This window comes from Diabrotica virgifera, chromosome 6 (genome assembly GCF_917563875.1).
Source record: "Diabrotica virgifera virgifera chromosome 6, PGI_DIABVI_V3a".
NCBI lineage: Eukaryota > Metazoa > Arthropoda > Insecta > Coleoptera > Chrysomelidae > Diabrotica > Diabrotica virgifera.
The window spans coordinates 176,076,987-176,102,462 of record NC_065448.1 but is presented as its reverse complement, the minus strand read 5'-3'; the positions used below and the strand labels follow the sequence as shown (position 1 = coordinate 176,102,462).

The 25,476-nt window shown below is 32.5% G+C and overlaps 1 protein-coding gene across 1 annotated transcript in view; it reads left to right on the top strand.

The window, feature by feature from the left end:
- LOC114328623 (uncharacterized) overlaps window positions 1–25,476 on the top strand; it is a 125,195-nt gene that overhangs the window by 41,227 nt on the left and 58,492 nt on the right. The window contains exon 2 of the mRNA XM_050653381.1: window positions 2,662–3,135. Coding sequence (XP_050509338.1) covers window positions 2,691–3,135 — 445 coding nt within the window. The 5' untranslated portion in view covers window positions 2,662–2,690. The remainder of the gene's footprint in view (window positions 1–2,661; window positions 3,136–25,476) is intronic.

Genomic DNA, 25,476 nt, shown 5'->3' with positions numbered 1-25,476 from the left:
CTTGCTGGTAAATACCTAATTTTTCCCAAAAATTACCTATTTTCCGATAATCTGCCCAGACTATACTCGTGGCTTTAGGGACAGGGTCGGCAAGGTTTTGTCTCCTCAGATAGGTATGCCATCTTGCCATCTAATCAAAAGGCTTTAATTTGGTTTTTGTTTTTTTATTTTTTGTTTGTTTTTTTTTGTTTTTTTTTTGTTTTTTCCTCTAAATGTAGAACCTAAACCTGTTTATAAATTAAGTCTATTTAGTCTATGTTGTTTCGAAGTAGCAAAATGGGTTATAACGTCATTGTAAAATTTATTATTACTTTGGAGAGATTTTAAAAGTTTTTTTCTATTGACATTTGAAATTTGAGACAAGTTGTCTTGTTTCATGTTGTTTCGACAATACGTTTTAACTCTTTTGAGACAAGAGAAACCCGTTCATTTGAGGTAGAGTTTGCCCACATTTGAGCACAATAATTTATTAATTTCGGGAACAGTTTGTTGTACCTGATGAATTGCAGTTTATAAAATTATACATATTTTGTAACTTATCCCACCTTTTGAAAATATTTGGATCAGCATATAAACCTGTTAATCCATTTTCTTATTTTATTTCATTAAAGAACTTGTCTAATAGATATTTTGAAAATTCTTTGGCGTAACTTTTAAATTTTGAATCGTCAAAGAGGTCAATGACTTATAACAGTGACTAAGTAATAGTTTTGCCTGGTGCAATAGTTTTAACTTTTGCCTGGAGACCATACAATTCACCGGACATCAAGGCAGCGCCACAGTATAAAGAGATTCCATTTATACTGTGGCAGCGCCGTCATAAATTTGCCTTACCAATTTATTTTTGATATCAAAATTGTTTAATATTATATCCTTTAAAACACCAAAAATATATTCTGTCTTATGGGCTTCTACTCACGTCTGAAAACCTAAAAACCTCTCATAAATATCAGACGTAACGCGTATCGAAAAACAATTGATATATCTACTTGATAATACTTGTGAATGACATGTTAACTCTATCAGTAGTTTTGTCTACTTCTACCGAAAAGCATCAAAATGTAACTATACCCTATTCCACGAATATACGACTGTGTTAGATTATTTCGACAACGAATATTTTATTGTGCAAAATATGAAGAACGAAAATAAATTGCAATTTACATTGCTGTTTATTGGAATAATTATTAGAGCCATCTACTTTCGTACTTCTTATGTTGCACACTGAAATATTCGTTGCCGCGATAATCAAAAACAATCGTATGTTGGTGGAATCAACCATACTAATTGACTCTTTCATTCTGTGTTGTTTTAGCTACGCCGCTAAATGTCTTCGAGTCAGAAAGTAAATTAGAAAAGGACATCGCACGCATCTTATGGAAAATATAATGTCACTCAAATTCAATAAAATTTATACGAATAGATTCGTTTTAAATTAACGGTCAAATCTTATCATTGCGCCAACTCCATATTTTCAATAATAAGAGCAGAAATTGATATAAATAAATCTTAAATCAAATGGATACGTACATAAGTTAGAGAGAGAAAAAATATTTTATAATACCCAAATTGTGGGTACTCCATAAATCAGCGGATTAGTTTCACTAATCCGCTTAGGCCCAGCGGGGTTTAAGCTCTTTTGAATAGCACCCAGAGCAATAGTGATTGTAACTGACACTTTTACTGACTAAAAAATTTGATTTCGATAAACTGTAATTGCAATTTGCGCCGTAATTAATCATAATTAAGAGTTGGCGCAATGATAAGATTTGACCGTTAATTTAAAACGAATCTATTCGTATAAATTTTATTGAATTTGAGTGACATTATATTTTCCATAAGACGTGTGCGATGTCCTTTGTTAAACAATTTTATTTGTTCTTTATAATTAACTTGATGTAACGAATCCTCCGATTCTTCCTGTCACCTAAATAGTAATTCCTAACAACTAAATTATAATATCAATCATTAAACGACGTAAGACTACCTACTTACCTATTTCATAATTTTATGCCGGGCGCGCTAACAAGATACTTGCCATTGCGCGTACTTGCCATTCAAATAAATACGGGAAATGTATAATTGGTTGCCTATCGGCTAATATTCCATAGCTTCTTATTACAAGCAAATCTTCAATCTGGGGACGGCTTGCCGAAAACACACAATCGTAATCGGGTGCATGGCTATAGGATCATTTTTGAAAAGTCTCTTACGCACAGCGCACAGGGATCACTTAACGTATGGGATCGATCGAATTCTTTTAAAAACAATGAATAAAATTTAGTCTGTATTATCTCACAGATATTTTTTTTATTTCACAGAAACGAATATCATCAACTCAGATTAAATTAAATATTTAAAAACAATCTATAATGTGTCCATAAATGTGTGGGTCGGCAGTGCCGACCCTGCCGACCCTGACCATCAGCCACTGATGTATGTGCTGACTTGTTTGACCAATATAAACTGTTGACAGTCTTTACATGGAATTACATATACCTACTGTTTTTTTGTAGTGGAGTTTTATTCTGAAGTTTGTTAAAATGTTTATTAGTAATAATAAACTACCTAATCTATCTACCTATTTAACTTTGTCATACATAATAGTAAGATGAATTAAAATTTTACTTGTCTGAAAATAATCATTTAAATTTTTTTCAGGCTGGAAGACATGTAATCTCTACAAAACGATGTCAACTCCCTCTCCGGACCCCCAAAAGGGGGAGCTTGCCTACCAATCCAGCGAAACCAGCGACCGTGGTTTGCTTGCTCATGTCCATACCTGCACGTGTTCTGATAAGCCAACCACCGAGAACACAAAGAATGAAAATGCCCACGTGCATGCTGGTGTACGATCCGGTAGTCTACAACAAATTGTAAATATTAATCATGCAGTAGCACATAGTCACTCGCCAAAGATAGGACACGCTCCAAAAGTAAAAAGCGTTAGTTGTAGATGCCATATACAGGACGACTGTGAGAATATAGGAGAATTCAACCAGACGGAACAGGGGAGAAAAAATGAGGCTGATGATAGGATAGAAGTTTCACCACTTCCACCCGCCTTGCCACCGAGGCCACCGCCTAGACCTAGGTATGATGGAAGTCTTAGTTCGAGGTATAGATCGCGAATATGTAAGTACTACACGATCTTCCTTTAAATAATGTGTTTTTGCGCGTTTTCATTATGGTAGGGGAGCAAAGTATGCTAAATGTGCAGTCACTCGAGCGTAATGGGGACTTATTGGGTTGTGAAGAGTAGGTCCTAAAATCAAGTTAAGTAAAGTTAAGTAAAGTTTTCCATTTTAGTGGGCGCTTGCCATTTTTACTTTATCGTACTATATACGTAGTATAGTATAATAGATAAAGTTATAGGATCGTGCAAAATAAATTTTTTCAGATTTCACTTTTTTTCGACGTTTTGAGTCCCGCTGAGTCTAAAAAGCAAATAAAAAACGCTGGACGGAAGGGCCGCCCGAGAACTTTATCGTACCGATCTATTATCGTTATGGTACTAGATACTGGAATTCTATAAAAATAACAAAGTTATTCATTATTTTGATATTTTAGAAACACCTACTGTACTTAAAAGTATTTTATGGTTCTACGCATCATTAATTCCTGCATTTGAGAGAATGTTCGATGCCATATTTCGGGGACACACTATAGATGTGTAGCTTATTGCATAAATCAATAGAATATTATAGTCATACTTTCATTTCAAATTGGTTCATTTTTCTGAGAAATTATTAGTTTACAATATTTGCATTTCATTCTATTTCGATTACGCCAGTCAATGCGCGAGATTAAGAACAAGATATTATCTCCAAATTCTATCCTACTGCATGGATTTTCTTTGAATCTCCTAATTCAAAGTATATCCTATATACTATGGCGCTTTTATCATGGGGGAAGTTCCCACCACTTCTCAGGGGTGAAATATTTTTATTTTCGAATTACATGGAGAAAAAGGAAGATTTTTAAAAAAAATTTAAAAATTCAGTCTATAATTTGATCACATTTTTTACAAAAACCATTCATTTTAAACCCGTTCAACTTTTTGAAAGTAGAAATAACACTATATATATTAAAAGGTATTGTAGAAGGAAAACAATACATTTAAATTACGGTGGATGGGGAGTTAAATGTATATACTTTTCATTTTTCCTTAAAGTACATTAGTCATATATTTTTTTGCACCATATCTCGCTTAGTTTGTAAGTAACCGACATTTAACGGTGCTCGTTTTAAAGGCCTTTTCAAACACTACAAAAGGTGTTGGTAGCATTATACACCTAAAACCTACCGTTCCTCTGTTATTTCAAGTTGAATACACCAATTTGAGCATGCACCAAAAAACAAACTATTTTCACCTACCATATCTCTTTTTGTATTATAAATCGAACATTTACGAAGGAACGAATCTCTTTATTATTTATAATCTAAAAAATGTTTTATATAGTGTTTTTAGTTCGATGCATAGTTTTTAAGGTATTCACAAAAAATCCGTCCGAAAAGGTGTCATTTCTCAATGAAAATGTCCAATTTTCAACTACGCATAACTCAAAAAGTATTGAGTTCTCAAAAAAAAGTATAGACCAGTATTTGCTTAGAAATAGGTTTCTTTAGCACGACTGATGTATTTTGGGAATGGAGGAAAATGTAAAAAACGGTATTTTAACGTTTTTTACACTATAAAATTTGGTCAAAAACTTGTTTTGAATCAAAATAACTTGTTATAATGCCATATAATGACATTTTTGAGTACTTTCTATTAAAATATTATGTTTTTCATTGATACTTTACGACAGAAAATGCAAATTTGTTTAAATAAACACCAAATCACTGTAAAATCGCATAAAATAACAATTTTGAGAAAAAAAAGAAGAAGATTTTTTGACCTTAAATATCGTATTTTTACGTCCCTCAGAAGCTATATACCAATTTTCAGACAAATCGGAGATCCAAAATTTTTTGCCTGAGTGATTTGACATGGAATGTACCATAAACAATTTTGAAAAAAACTAAAAATGGCGATTTTCAAGGCTTAATAACTCTGTTAAAAGTTATTATTATACTATGAAAATCAGAAAGTGACTAAATCAAAGTTTAAAGCACCCCCTACAAGATGCTGGAGAAATTTTTGTCATTATTTAATTAGTAAGCTGTTATTTTTAATCATTAACAATAAGCCGTAAGATCGCATTGACGCAACTGTAAATGTGAGTGCGAGTAAGATACACTACCGGAATGGCATCTCTCTTGCACTCACTATAGACGGGCACCTGATACGTGCAGACGCTCATTATTATTACTTAAAAATAACAGCTTAGTAATAAAATAATGACAAAAATTTCTCCAGGATCTTGTAGGGGGTGCTTTAAACTTTGATTTAGTCACTTTCTGATTTTCATAGTAATAACTTTTAATAGAGTTATTAAGCCTTGAAAATCGCCATTTTTCGTTTTTTTCAATTTTAAATTGTTTATATCTCGAAAACGATCAACTTTAGAGAAAAATTATAAGAGATCTTTTTTATCCAGAATGGTCCAAAAAATCTAAACAAAATTTGTCCGGGCCAAAAATATTGATTTTTGCAATTTGATTAAAAAAATTTTTTTTTTTAATTTGGACACTTTTCCCTTGGGCGACTTCTTGAACCTTATTCTGGGATGTCTCACGAACGTGATTATGCAAAAAATGTCATGGGAATATTTTCTCCGACGAACCCGCCGTTTTCGGCTTGTCTAATAAGCCACAAATTTACTAAAAAAATGTTTTTATTAACGTTTCGACGGTTAAATCGGATCCTATTTGGACGTTAATAAAATCATTTTTTTAGTAAAATTGTGGCTTATTTCCCATTAAAAATAGTTAGTTACAAAAATGCCACAAGAAAATAGCTTCAAAACAACATTGTTTAACATATTTTAAAAATTTAAGTATTTCTTACCTTATATACCTAGAATAATATCACCTAAAAGTAACACTAGAACAAAATCAAATCAAAACTAAAAATATGAAATCAATTAAAATTAACACACAAATTATATTATTAATCTATCAAAAATATAGAATTACAATTAATAATTAGGGTACGCTTAAAACTGATTTAGCAACAACTTGTCAAAGCGAAAAGAGGCGTAATTCTGACGTCACTCCATAGCTCACTTACACGGCGGCGAACGGCACACTCCTAATTTGAGGCTTAGAAATCGAAAAAGCGACCATGGGAGGTGAATGGCAAATTTTTATAATTCTTTATATTTTCGAGGTAGCTGAATCCGAATATGAAGTTTATTTTTATCTAGAATTGGTGGAACATGTTCAAAAATCAAATTTCATGTAAAAATTCAAAAAATCAATTTTGATGATTTTTCAACTTTACCTCACTGTATCTTTGGTCGCTGTAAATATTTCCTTTTGAAAATTTTACTGTGTCATTTTTTAAGTATTTAGATACCAACGAGCTTTGTCTAAAGTGTTTAAACGAATTCAAAAAGGAATTATTAATTTTTAAACATTTTGTCGTCAGATTTCGTTAGTTTCATGTTTAATTAAAAAAGTTGAGCGACGAAGTTTTTAGCTTATAATTTTAACCAATACAGTATTAAAATATAAGTGATGAAGAAGTTTTCTGAAAAATTTCCAGTCAAAATATGTAATAGGAAAAAAGTTATATGACTTTAAAAATCGCACACCTAGTGTTAGGCAAGCGGCAGCAACCCCTAAAATGATGTTATACCGACCACGAAAATCAACTTTAAGGTGAATGACAAATTTTGATGATTCTTTATGTTTTCGAGGTCGCTGAATCTAAATATGATGTTTATTTCTATTTAAAATTGGTGGAACATGCTCAAAAATCAAATTTTATGCAAAAATGCAAAGAATCAATTAAGATGGTTTTTCAATTTTAACTAGATTTATCTTTGATTGCTTTCGAAAATGTTACTGTATTATCTTTGAAGTAATTAGACAACAATGAGATTTGTACAATATGTTTAAACTATCCCTTTTAAGCGCCATATTGGCTAACCTTACAACGATGCGATCGACACAAACGCCAGAGGTACGTTTGGCATATTCACCAATGTTATATCTCGATTTGACATAAGCGCCATTTTCTAGTTTTTAATTTATTTCAGACAGTATTTTCAGCCACATTAATGTTCATAAAATATTAAAATTTGAAAAAAAAATCACCAATTTTTTTGAGTCACTGTGCAGATAAGCAGAATTGGTAAAAATAAAAATAATCAGTTTTTTGGCTTTCTTGAAAAATCAATTTATTGTCGTTTATGCCGTTTTGGCTTGACAGCGTCGATCTAACGGTGCTCGTTTTAAAGGCCTTTTCAAACACTACAAAAGGCGTTGATAGCATTACACACCTAAAACCTACCGTTCCTCTGTTATTTCAACTTGAATACACCAATTTGAGCATGCACCAAAAAAGCAAACTCTTTTTCACCTACCATATATCTTTTTGTATTATTAACAGAACATTTACGAAGGAACGAATCTCTTTATTATTTATAATCTAAAAAAATGTTTTATACAGTGTTTTTAGTTCGATGTATAGTTTTTAAGGTATTCACAAAAAACCGTCCGAAAAGGTGTAATTTTTCAATGAAAATGGCCAATTTTCAACTACGCATAACTCAAAAAGTATCGAGTTCTCAAAAAAAAAAGTATAGACCAGTTTTTGCTTAGAAATAGGTTTTCTAGCCACTTTCGTTATTTTGACCAACAAATTTTTCACCCCCTTGAAGGGGTGGGAACCGCCCCAAGATAAAAAGCGCCATAGTATATAGGGTAGATTTTGTTTCTTGAGCAATTCCCTACCTTCTGTGAAAATATCAAGTACATCGATGTAGTAGGATGGAATTCGGAGCCAAGTACCCTCATTCACTGCCCTATAATAATGCTCTGCTATCATCGCGTGAGAGAGAACACACACAAGATTATAGCAAAATTTCTATTTACTGTAACTTTTCGAGTTTTTGAGCTACAGCAACGAGTTTTATGTCATTGGAAAGGTAATTTTGGATTCTTTCAAAATATGTAAAAATATACAGGGCGTATCTAAAAAAATTGAGATTTTTTTTTCATTTCCGTTTCAACCGGAAGCCATATTTTGGGTAAAATTTATTGTTATAATAGATAATAAAGTATCATGTATATCTGCAAAATTTCAGATTTTAGTTTCTATTACAAAGGAAGTTACGGGCAGCCGAATATTTTTTTATAAAAAATTCATAACTCCCCTCTTATGGGGAATTAAGAAATCTGGCTGATGTCATTCCATTTACCTAGAGGATATCAAAACTACATCAAAAAATAAACAAATTCCTTGGAGCCATTTTTGAGAAAATCTAGTTCAAAATTATGTCAAATTTTGACCCCTTAAATATAGGCAACCCATAACTTTTTCTGAAAAATAATAATCTTCCTCTTAGAGCCCCATCTTTAGGCTATATAACGACTTTTTCAAATTAAACTTATCTTAAACAAGTTTTTAGATAGGTAGAGAAATGTGTCGGGTGGGCAGTCGGCCATTTTGGCCGCCATTTTGAATTTGGAAATGTCAAATTTCGTATTTAGATTAACCTATCAATGAGCTAACTTTGAGTTAAATTTCATTCGTTTCGGTCAAAATTTGCAAAAATGGACCCTAAATAACCCCCCTATTTCGGCCCCCCTTTGAGAGATTTTTTTTAAAAGCTTAGTTTCTCGACAAAATTCTCTTAAACTTACTCATACCGAATTTCATTGAAATCGGTCCGGTAGTTTTTGCTGGGCGGTGGCGACATACGTACGTACATACGTACGTACATACGTACGTACATACTTCCGACATGTTTTTTTTATTTGCTTTTTAGACTCAGGGGGACTCAAAACGTAAAAAAAAGTGAAATCTGAAAAAAAAATTTTTGCACGATCCTATAACTTTATCTATTATACTATACTACGTATATAGTACGATAAAGTAAAAAACATGTCGGAAGTATGTACGTACGTATGTCGCCACCACCCAGCAAAAACTACCGAACCGATTTTGATGAAATTCGGTATGAGTAGGTTTAAGAGAATTTTGTCGAGAAACTAAGCTTTTAAAAAAAACCTTTCAAAGGGGGGCCGAAATAGGGGGGTTATTTAGGGCCCATTTTTGCAAATTTTTACCGAAATGAATGAAATTCAACTCAAAGTAAGCTCATCGATAGGTAAATAAAAATACGGAATTTGACATTTCCAAATTCAAAATGGCGGCCAACATGGCCGACCGCCCATCCGACACATTTCGCTACCTATCTAAAAACTTGTTTAAGATAAGTTTAATTTGAAAACGTCGTTATATAGCCTAAAGATGGGGCTATAAGAGGAATGTTATCGTTTTTCAGAGAAAGTTACGGGTTGCCTATATTTAAGGGGTCAAAATTTGACATAAATTTGAACTAGATTTTCTCAAAAATGGCTCCAAGGAATTTTTTTATTTTTTGATATGTTTTTGATATCCTATCGGTAAATTGAATGACATTAGTCAGATTTCTTAACTCCCTATAGGAGCCGAGTTATGTATTTTTTATAAAAAAATGTTTGAGTGCCCGTAACTTCCTTCATAATAGAAACTTAAATTTTAAATTTTGCAGACATATATGGTACATTATTATCTATTATCACAATAAATTTTACCAAAAATATGGCTTCCGGTTGAACCGGAAATGAATAAAAAATCTTAATCTTTTTAGATGCGCCCTGTATATTTTTACATATTTTGAAAGAATGCAACATTACCTTTCCAATGACATAAAATTCGTTGCTGTGCCTCAAAAACTCGAAAAGTTACGGTAAATAGAAATTTTGATATAATCTTAAGTGTGTCCTCTCTCACGCGATCATAGCAGAGCATTATTGTAGGGCACTCAATGAGGGTATTTGGCTCCGAATTCTATCCTACTACATTGATGTACTTGATATTTTCACAGTAAGTAGGGAATAGCTCAAGAAACAAAATCAACCCTATATACTATGGCGCTTTTATCTTGGGGCGGTTCCCACTTCTTCAAGGGGGTGGAAAATTTGTTGGTCAAAGTAAGCACGGAAGTGGCTAAAAAACCTATGTCTAAGCAAAAACTGGTCTATACTTTTTTTTGAGAACTCAATACTTTTTGAGTTATGCGTAGTTGAAAATTGGCCATTTTCATTGAAAAATGACACCTTTTCGGACGGATCTTTTGTGAATACCTTAAAAACTATGCATCGAACTAAAAACACTATATAAAACATTATTTAGATTATAAATAATAAAGAGATTCGTTCATTCGTAAATGTTGTATATATAATACAAAAATAGATATGGTAGGTGAAAATAGTTTGTTTTTTGGTGCATGCTCAAATTGGTTTATTCAACTTAAAATAACAGAGGAACGGTAGGTTTTAGGTGTATAATGCTACCAACACCTTTTGTAGTGTTTAAAAAGGCCTTTAAAACGAGCACCGTTAAATGTCGGTTACATACAAATTAAGCGAGATATGGTGTAAAAAAATATATGACTAATGTACTTTAAGGAAAAATGAAAAGTATATACATTTAACTCCCCATCCAACATAATTTAAATGTATTGTTTTTCTTTTGCAATACCTTTTAATATAGTGTTACTTCTACTTTCAAAAAGTTGAACGAGATTAAAATGAATGGTTTTTGTAGAAAATGTGATCAAATTATAGAATAAATTTTTAAATTTCCTTAAAAATCTTCCTTTTTCTCCATGTAATTCGAAAATAAAAATATTTCACCCCTGAGAAGTGGTGGAAACCGCCCCCATGATAAAAGCGCCATAGTATATAGGATTGACTTTGAATTAGGAGATTGGGCTACTCCCAAAATTTCCTTAAAATCCATGCAGTAGGATAGAATTCGGAGATAATATCTTGGCTGGCATAATCGAAATAGAATGAAATGTAAATAATGTAAGCTATTAATTTCTCAGAAAAATGAACTAATTTGAAATTCTAAAATATCAAAATAACGAGTAACTTTGTTATTTTTATAGAATGCCAGTATCTAGTACCAGAACGATAATAGATCGGTACGATAAAGTTCTCGGGCGACCCTTCCGTCCAGCGTTTTTAATTTAATTTTCCATTTCCAACAATCGTTTTTTTCAATTATAACGCCATCTATCCATAATTCGAAAAAATGTTTAGAATAAAAGTTACCTATTTTTTCGTAAGGAATCCAAATCTGCAATAAAAATGGGGGTTCCTATTTAAGATCCCTCTCCCCCCCTCTCCTCAGGAGAGGAGGGCACCCCTCTCAGTAGGAAATCGTCTTAGGTATCATTCGATAGATTTTTAAAAAATATTGAGCACATACAGTGGGTGATGCCATTGTTTGTCAGTGCTGCACAGCCTAGCTTGCAACTCGTGTGCCTATTATTTTGTATTCTTGGTATTTAGAGTTATAATAAACTTTGAGGGTTTTCATTGCTCTCTAGTGATATTCTGACAGACCTATACTATTTTTGTGAATTTAGTAAAAATTGCGCGTTCCTTACACTAGTGGTACCAGAACATCATGGGCAATCCAAAGACATCTCACCAAGGAAAATAGCAGAAATAAAACTTTAATATTCAATACTAATCACTCCAACAGAAACATAGCACCCATTTCTAAAGTTTCAAAGGCAACGTGGACAGTATAAAGAAATAACGTACATACAATTATTATACAAAAGTAAAATTTTCTGAGGTGGCTCTAATAATATGATCACCCACTGCATTTTTAAGTTTTTCGATCTGTCATTCATTTCGCGAAATATTCGCTTTTTCTTGTTAAACTTTGGGACTCACTCATTTTGAAACCCGTCAGATTTTTGAAATATACACTCTTTTGTTCTCTAATGGCATTGAAAAAAAAGATGATTTGTAGAATCAGATTTAATCACTCACTAGCACCTTCACACTTATTTAAATTAAAAATGGTAAATTCCCCAAACTGCGAATGTGGGGAATATAGCACACTAGAACATATGATATTAAATTGCAATAAAAATAGAACGAAGATCAATATGTTTATGGAATTAATTATGAAAATTAAATTTTTAGTAAAACCATGAATTCATAGTGTCTAACAATTTAGAAGTTTATAAGTTTTTATATCAACACATTTTTATATCAGCAGTTTAAATATAAGAATTTGAAGTATTAGTTTATAAAGAAAATGTATACCAAAATTGTACATATGTAATTGGAAAAGATAAAAAAAAAATGAAAAAAAAAGTAAACGAAAAATAAAAGAAAAAATCATTCTAATATAAAAAAAATATTGGTCCAAAAAGATAAAAAAAAGAGACAAAAAAGATCAAAAAATCAATAAATAGATAAAAGAAAAGAGATATGAGCACAATAAAAAAATATAATAAAATAATAAATAAATATTTCAAAAAAAAACAAAAAAAAAAATACAATCACTGGAAGTGAAACTGGACAATACGGGAGAAATATAACCACTAGATTCGGAACTGGATAATATTAGAAAACTGTGTACGAACATTAATTTTATGTGATTTGCAAGTTTGCCAATTGTAGAATGTAGAGTATTGCGACACCGAGAGTAAGACCGAGAACACGTAGCAGCGAAGTTGGCGGATACTCAATGCCATATTTAGGTCTCTGTTACATAACACCTTGGACATTCTTCTAAAAGCGGCTCTGGCCTGCTCTATCCTAGATCTAATTTCGCCGTGACTTTCTGCGTTACAATTTAATTGCTGTCCAAGGTAAACGATTTTATCAACTTGCTCAAGTTTGGAATTATTTACATATAGACGGTTTTATATTCTGTTGTTTACTTATTACAAGTATTTTGGTTTTCCCTATGTTCAGATTCAGACCTGCTTCCCTACAATTCTCAACAACGCTATCAAGTCAGTAGTGTTTGCAGATCTCCTTGACTAGAAGCTAGGAGTACTGTATCGTCCGCATATTGCAAATTATTGACGACTTCACCGTTCACAATTATTATTCCTTCTTGTTTTTCAGAAAGTGCATTTCTGTGAAAATTCTTTCGGAGTAAACGTTGAAAAGCAGGCGTGACAAGAGGCATCCCTGCCGTACTCCTCTTTTAATATTAAGAGCCTGTGATTCAACACCATCTACTAAAACTGAAGTTGTTTGATTCCAATATAAATTTGCAATTATTCGAACATCTCTGCCGTCCAAGCCAATGTCTTTTAGAACTTAGATCAATATAGAGGGCTTAACACGATCAAATGCCTTTTGGAAGTCAATAAAACAACAGCATATGTCTACAGATATATCTCGATATATTTGATCAAGTACGTTCATCCCAAACACTGCCTGTCTCGTTCCAAACCCGTTACGGAAACCAAACTGTGTGTCACTTAGGTATTCCTCGCATTTATTGTAGATACGACAATGTATTACCTTCAGAAAAATTTTCAATAAATGGTTTAACAAACTGTGGTTCCATAATCAGTACAGGCTTTGCTGTTGTCCTCTTACTCAGGGAGGAACTAAGTGAAGGACCTTAATCCAAACCAACCGCCACAGGAACACTTTCGGTCAATCCGACACATAATCCTTTCCTCCTTTTTTACCATAATGATATTGTTTAAAAACATTAATAATATTGATATAAAATGTTAATAAATTTTATTTTTGTTATAAGAATCAAAGGTAAATATGATTAGGCGAATGAAGCCTTAGGTTTCGCAGTCAATATCCCAACCACACACACATACACTCTTTTGCATGTACTTAACTTGCCTTATCTTAATCTGATTTAGATTTTTTTTCGGGCCCCCCTTAACGAACTCCCCTGTGTTAAGAGCCAATATATGGTAGAGGTACATCTGCAGGGTATCAGGTTTCTCCCCGTATGATAATCTGACGGGCTCGAGTAACTGCAAAAATCCCCGCTTGCATTAAAACTACATTTATTTCTGTTGAATTCGATATCCCGTTGAATATTTAGATACTTTTTCAACTTCATCAGGAACAAACTACAGAATTAACTAACCTAATCCACTGAAATATTTTCAACTGCTCAAAATTGGCAGAGAAGACGAAAACCTTTTGCACCATGTTTTCGACTCTCAAGAATCCGAATCTGAAATTAGTTTTCCGAGAAAATGCCGAGAAATCCGGAAAAATGGAAAATAGAGATTTTCCGCAATTTTCCTGAAAACTACAATAGCAAGCGCAAAAAAATGTAAACCATTGTGTTTATTGAACGACATTACATAAAAATAGATGTTTAAATATTAAAAATAGATAATTATAGTAATAATTATATAGGGTGTCGATAGGGAATTAATAATTATATTAAGATAATAAAAGTTTTGATTCAAAAAGTATGTAGAGTGGGGGATAAAAAAAATTGAACGTATTAAAAATGAGAGCTGAAAGACGTATGTGGCACCCTCTGGATAATACATCATTTTTGGTGGCGAATTTAGATTTCTCATCCCAAAAAACCCCGCTTACCAAATTTTGTGTTGTTATCCCATGCCTGTCAGGAAATATTTAAGAATAAGTAAAATAAAAGTTTAACTTTGACACCCTGTATTTCGGTTATTATCAACTTTCGTACTAAAGTAAATTAGCTTAAATCGACCTATTTTAACCCCAGGAATCTAAGATTAAGCTATGGCCTATTCTTTACCAAACACCCTGTATAGAGAATTGAATAATCTTTCAAATAAGCTAGCAAACGACTCCTATTCTCATTAAAAAAAATCATGAAGCCACTAGTATGATATAGATATTATATGCCGACAAATCATAATTTAAAAATAAAAATCGACCGGTTTCGGAATTTATTTCCAAAATGGAAACATTCATCACAAATTCGAATTTCCATTCCCGAAAAAATGAATTTATTTCAACTTTCACGTGCTCACTGTATATGTTTTAATATGTATGTATATGCGTTTTCCCTATTTCCCTTTGATGTCAAGTTTATCATATAGGCTTTTATGTGCTTCTACTTAGCTTTATCTTTTTGTTACAGTTAAATTAGCTTCATTGTTGGTAACCTTTTATTTTCAAAGATCATATACCCATTCCTTCCAAATCTTTATATATTTCATTTTTTCATTCATTTTTTCTTTTCCTATTTTTACCACCATCAGATTACTCTACTTTTGCCATTTCGTATATCAACCGAAAACAATCTGCAGCGTGTTTCATTAGCCCTGAACTGGTGAAGTGGTGTCATATACGACTTCACCATAGGGTGACCAAATCATAAACTTGAAAAAACGGAACACATCCTATAATCCGGTCAACTTAGACATCAAAATGCTTGGCAAATAACAAAAATTGCCGTAGAGCCAAATTTTGGTGGAGAGCTAGGGTATACCATAACAAATAAAGTTTAAAAAGTCCCCATCGATCCCATGTGTGCGTCAAAAGTTATTCGGGGTCAAAGGTCAAAATTTGAGATTTTTTGGATTTTTTTCGAAAACGGTAAGTTTTATCAAAAAAAAAACCATAAACCAAAGTTGTAGATCTTAAAATTCTCTACAAAAATAGTCCTTACTATACCATAAACCAAAGTTGTAGATCTTAAAATTCTCTACAAAAATAGTCCTTACTATTTTTTTCCTAAGAGTTGCCCTTCCTGAGATATCGCGATTCAAAAAGTCACATTATACATGATATGCACACGTTTCCACACCACACCTGAGGTAGTGTACTCGGCGCGTTTTTTTACCGTGGCGTGGTTTCCCCTGTAGGCCTACTCCACTAACTGTTTTGACAATTTTAGGATAATTTAAGGAAACAATACCGCTCAAGTTCTAGATATTACCTTATTATTGATATTGATTATTGATATTGCTATTGATTATTAGGTTAACTATTGTTTTGATTTCTTTAGATATTTTAATCAGATATTTCTTTAGATATTTTAATCAGATTCATATTCTTGAAAGTCTACTTCAACAGTCAAGTATTCTTCGATTTCATCTTCTTCCTCTTCCTCTTGCTGGATGTTCAAAAATTGTTCAAATGTGACTGAGTCATTGGTGTCTTCATTAAAATCACAGGAGTCTTCCTCTGTTGTACTAAACTGGACATTTGAGCAAGACTGACCTTGGCAGTTGGTACACACTAGAGAACACAGCAACCCGACTTTTTTACATCCACATTTGGCACTACAACCTTTTTTGCAATTGCAAAAAATAGTGTTAAGGAGTTTTTCTGGAGCAGGTGGGAGTAAGGTTTTAATCGGTTCCAGAGTATTATATATTAATTTCCAACCCTAGTCTTCTGGATTCACTTCATTGCCTAGCCATGTTTGAACTTGATAATATACTCGATACAAATGTTGAAAAGCAGATGCTGATGTTGGAGGAAGACATGATAGTTGTACTTGTTTCTTGTTTCGCGTATTTTTTACAAAAGTTAAGTATCGGTATTTATCAAGACAAATAATGTTTTTTGGAGCTCCATAAACCGCAAGAAGAAAGCGAATTCCTTCCGTCATTATTGTTTGCGGTGTAGAATAAAGTTCTGTAAAAACTGTACAGCAGTCAGTCAAATCTTTTTTTTTTTTCGAATAATTTAAGTACTGACGTTTTGCCCCTTCTGTACATTGCGGACGTAGTGTCGCAGCAGGTTATCGCAGCTAAAAATAAAATGTACTTTTGGCATTTGGGATAAGCCGATAAACTATTCGAAGAATATATCTCTGTTCGCTGTTGAGCCCTTCCAGGTTTCAGAAAATAAATAACTTTATCTACTGGTGTCCTTGCAGTAATCAGTACCAACAAATCAACACCTTCACCAACTACAATTGTTGTGTTTGTTGCCTTAAATTTTTCAATTGCTGTCTCAATTATAAGGATATCTGCGTCATTTTTAGCTTGTTTCACTTCAATATTCGCAGCTGTTAATTTGTCAGTTAGCATTTCAACTTTCTTTCAGCTTTCTTCTTGCGGTTTATGGAGCTCCAAAAAAAATTATTTGTCTTGATAAATACCGATACTTAACTTTTGTAAAAAATACGCAAAACAAGAAACAAGTACAACTATCATGCCTTCCTCCAAGCAGCATCTGATTTTCAACATTTGTATCGAGTATATTATCAAGTTCAAACATGGCTAGGCAATGAACTGAATCCAGAAGACTGGGGTTGGAAATTAATAGATAATACTCTGGAACCGATTAAAACCTTACTCCCACCTGCTCCAGAAAAACTCCTTAACACTATTTTTTGCAATTGCAAAAAAGGTTGTAGTGCCAAATGTGGATGTAAAAAAGTCGGGTTGCTGTGTTCTCTAGTGTGTACCAACTGCCAAGGTCAGTCTTGCTCAAATGTCCAGTTTAGTACAACAGAGGAAGACTCCTGTGATTTTAATGAAGAGACCACTGACTAAGTCACATTTGAACAATTTTTGAACATCCAGCAAGAGGAAGAGGAAGAAGATGAAATCGAAGAAGACTTGACTGTTGAAGTAGACTTTCAAGAATATGAATCTGATTAAAATATCTAAAGAAATCAAAACAATAGTTAACCTAATAACCAATAGCAATATCAATAATCAATATCAATAATAAGGTAATATCTAGAACTTGACCGGTATTGTTTCCTTAAATTATCCTAAAATTGTCAAAACAGTTAGTGGAGTAGGCCTACAGGGGAAACCACGGTAAAAAAACGCGCCGAGTACACTACCTCACAGGTGGTATGGAAACGTGTGCATATCATGTATAATGTGACTCTTTGAATCGCGATATCTCAGGAATGGCAACTCTTAGGAAAAAAATAGTAAGGACTATTTTTGTAGAGAATTTTAAGATCTACAACTTTGGTTTAAGGTTTTTTTTGATAAAACCTACCGTTTTCGAAAAAAGTCCAAAAAATCTCAAATTTTGACCTTTGACCCCGAATAACTTTTGACGCACACATGGGATCGATGGGGACTTTTTAAACTTTATTTGTTATGGTATACCCTAGCTCTCCACCAAAATTTGGCTCTCCGGCAATTTTTGTTATTTGAAATGTCTATACAGGGTGTCCAGAAACTCTACCGACAAACGAAGACAGGAGATTCCTCAGATAATTTTAGGACAATTTAACCCAATTCACCTAGTCCGAAAATGCTTCATAAGGAAGCTAGAGCTCTTTGAAGATGGCGTCATGTAATTAGTTTTTCTTAAATACCTCCAGAACGCTTCTATTTAGAAAAACGAAAATTGGTGTACATATTTACTTTCCAGAAATGAATCGATTCCATCCATTACGAATTTCAAGTACCGGTCATAGGTGTCCTTTTTGGGTAGGGGCAACGGTTATTTAATCGCCTAACTTTTTTGTCTTTAATTTTTAAGCATTTTTGATTCCGAATTATTAAATTGTGAGGTATTCTAGTACTAAAAGGTACTCTTACTTTAAGTCGATAGCACACCGTTTTCTAGAAAAATCGATTTGAAAATTTTTCGTTCTTTGAATTTCAAATAAGAAGATTCAAAAAAAATTATTTAGAAAGATGAAAACTGGTACATTTATTTATATTCCAGAGATTAATCGATTTCATTAATGGCGAATTTCTAGTTCCGGTCATAGGCGTCCGTTTTGGGTAGGTCAACAGTCAGTTTATAGCATAACTTTATTATCTTTAATTTTTAAGTATTTTTGACACTAGATTATTCAATTATGAGATATTCGAGTACTAAAAGTTACTCTTGCTTTAGATTGGTAAAATACATCGTTTTTTTATTAATTTTTTTCAATTTTTTTTTTCAAATTCCCAAAACCAAAAACTTTCAAATCGATTTTTCTAGAAAACGGTGTGTCCTACCGACTTAAAGTAAGAGTACCTTTTAGTACTAGAATAACTCACAATTTAATAATCCAGTATCAAAAATGCTTAAAAGTTAAAGACAAAAAAGTTATGCGATAACATATTCGTTGCCCTACCCAAAACGGACGCCTATGACCGGTACTAGAAATTCGCAATGGATGGAATCGACTCATTTCTGGAAAGTAAATATGTATACAAATTTTCGTTTTTCTAAATAGAAGCGTTCTGGAGGTATTTAAGAAAAACTAATTACATGGCGCCATCTTCAAAGAGCTCTAGCTCCCTTAGGAAGCATTTTCGGACTAGGTGAATTGGGTTAAATTGTCTTCAAATTATCTGAGGAATCTCCTGTCTTCGTTTGTCGGTAGAGTTTCTGGACACCCTGTATAGACCGGGTTACTAGGAGCAGTAGCGCACCTAGAATACATGACGATAGGCAAGGACGACACAACAACTCAGAAATATCTAATAACACAGAACCATCAATTTGAAACTATATCCACCTTTAGCTACTTGGGAGTAACAATAGGGAAAACCGAAAAAGAGAGAACAGAGGAAAGAATTCTGAAAAGCAAAAAATATATGGAATGAATAAAAATTTGCTGAGAAGCAAAACTCTAAGAAAGAAAACAAAGATGAACCTATATAAGACCTTAATAAGACCTGTTGTTACATATGGAATGGAAACAACGACGAATAACAAGAAAGATGAATATAGCCTTCTGAAATCTGAAAGAAAAATAATGAGAACAATATACTTGGCCAGAATGTAACAAGAGAGGGAGGAATAAGAATGAAAACAAATGCCGAAATTGAAGAAGAATTTAAGAGAGAAAATATAGTCAGATACATAAAATCAACCCAACGTAAATACGGGACATTTAGGCCTCCCGAGAGACTTTGTCGGGACCCCGGGACAAATCGTTAAAAAACGGGACAATCCCGTTTTTACGTAACGTTTGGTCACCCTACGCTACCACTACCAAATATTGGTGATATTTCAAGGTAACGGCGATGTAATCACCAGTCTCTTTTAGGAATGCATCGGTTAAGTAGTTTTATGAGAGCGGTTACGAGGAAAAAGCCTTGTGAATTATTATTTTACTTTTATTTCGTGCTAAATATTGGATGGGGTATATTACAGAGAACCGCCTACAGCAAATTATGCAAAAATTCAAAGATTGCGCTGGACAGGACACCTTATAAGAATGGATAACGACAAAACACCTAGTAGAGCACTTAGCGGCACTATGATGGGACGTCGGCCAGTAGGAAGATCAAGAAAGAGGTGGATAGACGAAGTGAGAACCGATGCCAAAGAGATATTTAGAGTAGACAACTTGAGAAGAGCAGCCAGAGACAGAGATACTTGGAGGCGGATGCTGGGGGAGGAAAGTGCCCGACTTGGGCTATAGCGCCATAGGAGAGAGATACTAGCTGGGGTACGTGAAGGCACCACATCACCGTGTAATTTTTTTATTATGTAATTCTGGTTTTTTGTAGAAAAGTGGCCAGTAGGTAATAAAAAAAATATCCTACAATGATCCCAACTTTGAGGAGACTGTTTTGCAGTGGTTTAGCGATTTAGATAGCGGTACTGAAGAGGAAACAATATATTGTATATACGATACAATAGCCATACCTGCAGAGAACATTTGGTCGAATAAATCTAGTGTAATTTCTTAACAAATTACACTTTTTAAACGCTTTTCTTTAGTTCAATCGTTTGGGTCAAATCTTTAGACGTTAATTTGACTGCCTTTTCTTCAATGCAAATGAATAAAAATTTGCAGACATATGAATCTGCGGGAACAATACACGAATAGTCAATAATTTTTTTTATATTTATTAATTGATTAAATAAAAAACGATTTTAATGGAAAATGCTTAAATTCTCTTGTTTTTTACAATGTAGAAACTTGAAACTTTTATAGATTGTAGCTAATTATATGATTTATACATAATTTCACTTTTTACGTTAATTGTTTACGTTATGATTCATAAATAAACCATAAAATTTCAAATTTTTTGCCGATTCCGACTACTTTTCATGTTTGTACATCTAGCCCAGTAAATGAACGGGAAATGCGGCGATACCGTGTAATTTTCAGGGGCAACTCCGAATTGCATGAAAATTTGGATTTAGGTTCTACTTACCCTCCACTTCAAAGTTGAAATTGTGCCGTTCGTTGCTTTTACTTGGGGGGTGACAGTCACCCCTTCTCGGGGGTGAAAAAACATACGTTTTGGGGGTGAAAAAACAAGATAAGACCGGAAATGGATAAATTGACTGATTTTAAGCAACTTTTGTTCTATAGAGTTTTTTACGTAAGTCAATACTTTTCGAGTTATTTGTCATTGAAAATGTTGATTTTTCGACAAAAAAACTACGTTTTCAGACGGTTTTTCGGAAATAACTCAAAAAGTAAATATTTTATCGAAAAAAATATTCTTAGCAAAAGTGTAGCTTATAAAAAACAAAAAAAAAAAAAATGGTGTGTCAGTAAAGTCTATCAATCAAGTAAAAACAAAGTTGTAGATCATGAAAAATACGTTCTTATTCGTCTAATTCCAAATCGAATATTTCAAGGTGAAATCACCGAAAAATTAAGCACTTTTCGGGAAAAACCCATTTTAACTTTTTTAAAGTGTTTATAAAAAGCTTTATTTTAATTGTTAACAAAAGTTTTTAGCTTTAAAAATAAGCGAATTACGCTCAAAATAAAGTTGGCCCTCTTTTTTTTTGTAAAAAATCATGAAAATCTTCCCATGTTTAGCTCCCCAAATAAAATTAATCGCTACCGCTTTACAAACAATTTACTTACCTATTTATTTTATTTATGATCTGCCAGTCTTACCGGTTTAAACTGTTTATTTTTGAAAGGGTTATAGTTGAAAAAGCTTGAATGGGTCACTAATCACGAGTGTATGCAAATTTTGAACAGCCATATCTTAACCAATTTTTGTCTTACTGAGAAACAAAATTAAACTAGCATATTTATAATAGCAAAATCTATATTTTTTACTGTTTCAGATTTTTCTTATCACTAATACTTTTTAAGTTATTTTGAAAAAAGGAAATTTTTCAAAAATTTTTAGAAAATTTTTTTACTATAAAACCAAATTTTTTCAAAAATGAGCACTTCAAACCAATCAAACTTACAGATTATATAAACAATACACATACAGTTAAAATAAATGGTAAAGCGGTAACGACTAAATTCATTTAGGGTGCTAAATAGAGGGAGGTTTTCACGATTTTTTTTACCAAAAAAGGGGCAAACTTTTCTTTTCAGTGTAACTCGTTTATTTTTGATGCTGGAAACTTTTGTAAAAAACAAGTAGTAAGCTTTTTTTAGATACTTTAAAAATGTTAATAAGGTTTTCCCGAAAAGTGCTTCATTCTTCGGTGATTTCGCGTTGAATTATTCGATTTGGAATTAGACGAATAAGAACGTATTTTTCATGAGCTACAACTTTGCTTCTACTCAATTTGTAGACTTTACTGGTACACCATCTTTTTCGTTTTTTTATAAGCTACACTTTTTTAAAAATATTTTTTTCGATAAAATATGTACTTTTTGAGTTTTTTGCGAAAAACGGTATGAAAACGTAGTTTTTTTGTCGAAAAATCAACATTTTAAATCGCGAATAACTCGAAAAGTATTGACTTACGTAAAAAACTTTATAGAACAAAAGGTGCTTAAAATCAGTCAATTTATCCATTTCCGGTCTTATCTTGAACGTATGTTTTTTCACCCCCGAGAAGGGGTGACTGTGACCCCCCAAGTAAAAGCAACCAACGACACAATTTCAACTTTGAAGTGAAGGGTAAGTAGAACCTAAATCCAAATTTTCATGCAATTCGGAGTTGCCCCTGGAAATTACACTCCAAAACGGTCATTTATTGCGCTAATCATGTTTATAAACATCCTAAGCGGCGACGATTTTGAACGCTCATATCTTTGTTTATATAAACATTGGCGCTTATTCGTGTCAAATTTCAATACGATACGAAGAAAACTTCAAAACCAAAACTCGAATTAAAAAAATTTGTATTTTTAACGTAGTCTTAGAAAACCCACCGGTAGAGACGTTTCGTGCTACAATTAACATTACAATTCGCTTTGGCGTATTAATTCAACGTTTGTTACGAACCCTTAATGGATGGAGTGGAAATTAACAGAGTCTACACCTTGTAATAGTAAAGCATTAGAAGGAAGATATGGAAAGACTGTAAAAACTGTAGTAGGTGTAAATAATGATTTTGATTTAAGAAATGTATGAAGAAATTACAGAAAATGTACAACGTATGTATCAAATGTTGAAATAAATGCAAAAATTGTTTCTCATCCTTTTTTTTAAACATGACGATATATTTTAATGTTTGAAAAGTGTAAGACTAAAAAGTAAAAAATAAAAAAATATGAAAATTTTTTTTAAGAAACGCTTTTTTTTTAGCAACGAGTGACTAAGATTAAAAATATTAAAAAAAATCACCTAAAGGCAAAAAATAAAAAAAATTCAAACTCGAAGGATTATTCGAAAAAAACTGATTAAATATACAAAAATCTCACACATTCGTTAAAAAATTGAAAAAAATCTAACACATTTGTTAAAGAAAAGCGTGGGGCGCTTCATCGAATAAACGATTTGAGGATAGATACTTTTTTACTTTTCGCGCCCCACGCTTTTCTTTAACGAATGTGTTAGATTTTTTCAATTTTTTAACAAATGTGTGAGATTTTTGTATATTTAATCTGTCTAACAGTTTTTTTCGAATAATCCTTCAAGTTTGAATTTTTATTTTTTGCTTTTTAGTTGATTTTTTTTAATATTTTTAATTTTAGTTACTCGTTGTTAAAGAAAAGCGTTTCTTAAAAAAATTTTTCATATTTTTTTATTAGAATTATTTTTAGCTTTGTTGAAAAATAATATGCTTTCATTTTGTGGTTTTTGAAGTTTAACTGTTAAAATTCTGAACGAATTTGTTTTAGTTACTAATAAAGTTTATGTTTGTCAAAATCAAGGGTTTTATTCAGAACATGTTATTTTTTTTATTATTTGTAGTTTAAAGTAATATGTAAATACACAACATCAATTTTTCAAATTTATAAAAAAGTAAGCCGATAAACATTATTTCAAAATGGGGTACGTTAAGGCCCCACGCAACGTATTACGCACCTCAACGGTTAAGGGCTAGAATCTCTTTTAGATAACGCTCAGACACGGATCAGGTGGCGGTTTTCAATTTAATTATTTGCCCACGAAGTAACAAGTGGAAAATTATTTAAGGGCACTACTTTTGATTAAAATATAATGCAATAGCCTTAACGGATCGTGAGGTAAATCAAATTATGCAGAAGTGAGGAGTTAAGGGCTGGAAGGGGACAAACGGTGTAGTAGTGGGAGGAAATATTGACTATTAGACAGAAAAGACCACAGCGTAACTATAGCGACGCTTTTTGAAACAGGGCCGAAATGAGGGAGATGTGCGAGTAGGCGTATGAGTGCATTTTATTCTTAAAACTATGTGCTGTTTCACATTATAAGAGTTTTGAACGTGCGAGAGTTTTCTCGTGCGATAGTTTTGACGCACCTATCCTTTTCACACAATAAGAATTGAGTCACACGAAGATATTTTGCTGTGTTGATTGGTATATTATTTTTATTTACACTTTGTGGCTGAGGTAGGTACATGATACGATGTCTGATATGTATCATTACGATGTATCATTACACATGGGTATTTTTTGTCCATACTTTTGTCCTAATGTACTATAATGCGTATTTCATTCATTTGCCATTTCTATTTTTGTCAGTTATTATTTCTTATGTTTTTAATTAAAAGCCTTAATTTATTTTTATAATCGTTGTTCTACTAAGTTATTCGTAGGATCTTGGATTAGCTCATCTAATTAGCTCATACAATCTATGTAACAAACTATTCTAAATGGGAAATAAGCCACAATTGAACTAAAAAAATGATTTTTTTGCACGATTGATCATATTTTACTGTTTACCCTGACAGATTTTACGTCAGTAGGTGACATTTACTAGCAACTCGACGGTAAGTAATCCAACTCGACGGTAAGTACTCCAACTCGACGGTAAGTAATTCACTTACCGTCGAGTTAAAAAATCTCTTAATTTTAATTTATTTTTTGAAAGAATAAAGAAAACTAACAAATTATTTATTAATATTGAAAATTATGGTACAATTTGTTAATTTTTCTCTTCAAATACGCGATCAAAGTTGAAAACTTGGAAATATCAATGCCATCATAAAGAAAAACGGTGGATTTAATCATTGAATATTCTGCCCAGAGGCTTCCAGGAGCTTTCAACTGCATATGTCTTTGAACGAAATATGCCAATAGAGTCTTTTCTTCGATTCTTAAATTCTTGCCTTCGCACCATTTTTTAAAACTTTGGTAGGTATTTTGATAACGGATTTTGGATTTTTCGGGAATAATTGCGGAACACCCTTCTTCCCAAGCCCGTTAAATTTCTTCAAATTCACTTTCGCTCATATTTTAATTTATAATAATCAAAATTGTACTTAAAATTATTGACAACTAAATAAAAACTCAATTCTCCATTGTTGTTATGCACCTTAGTTACTACCTAACAACCAAAG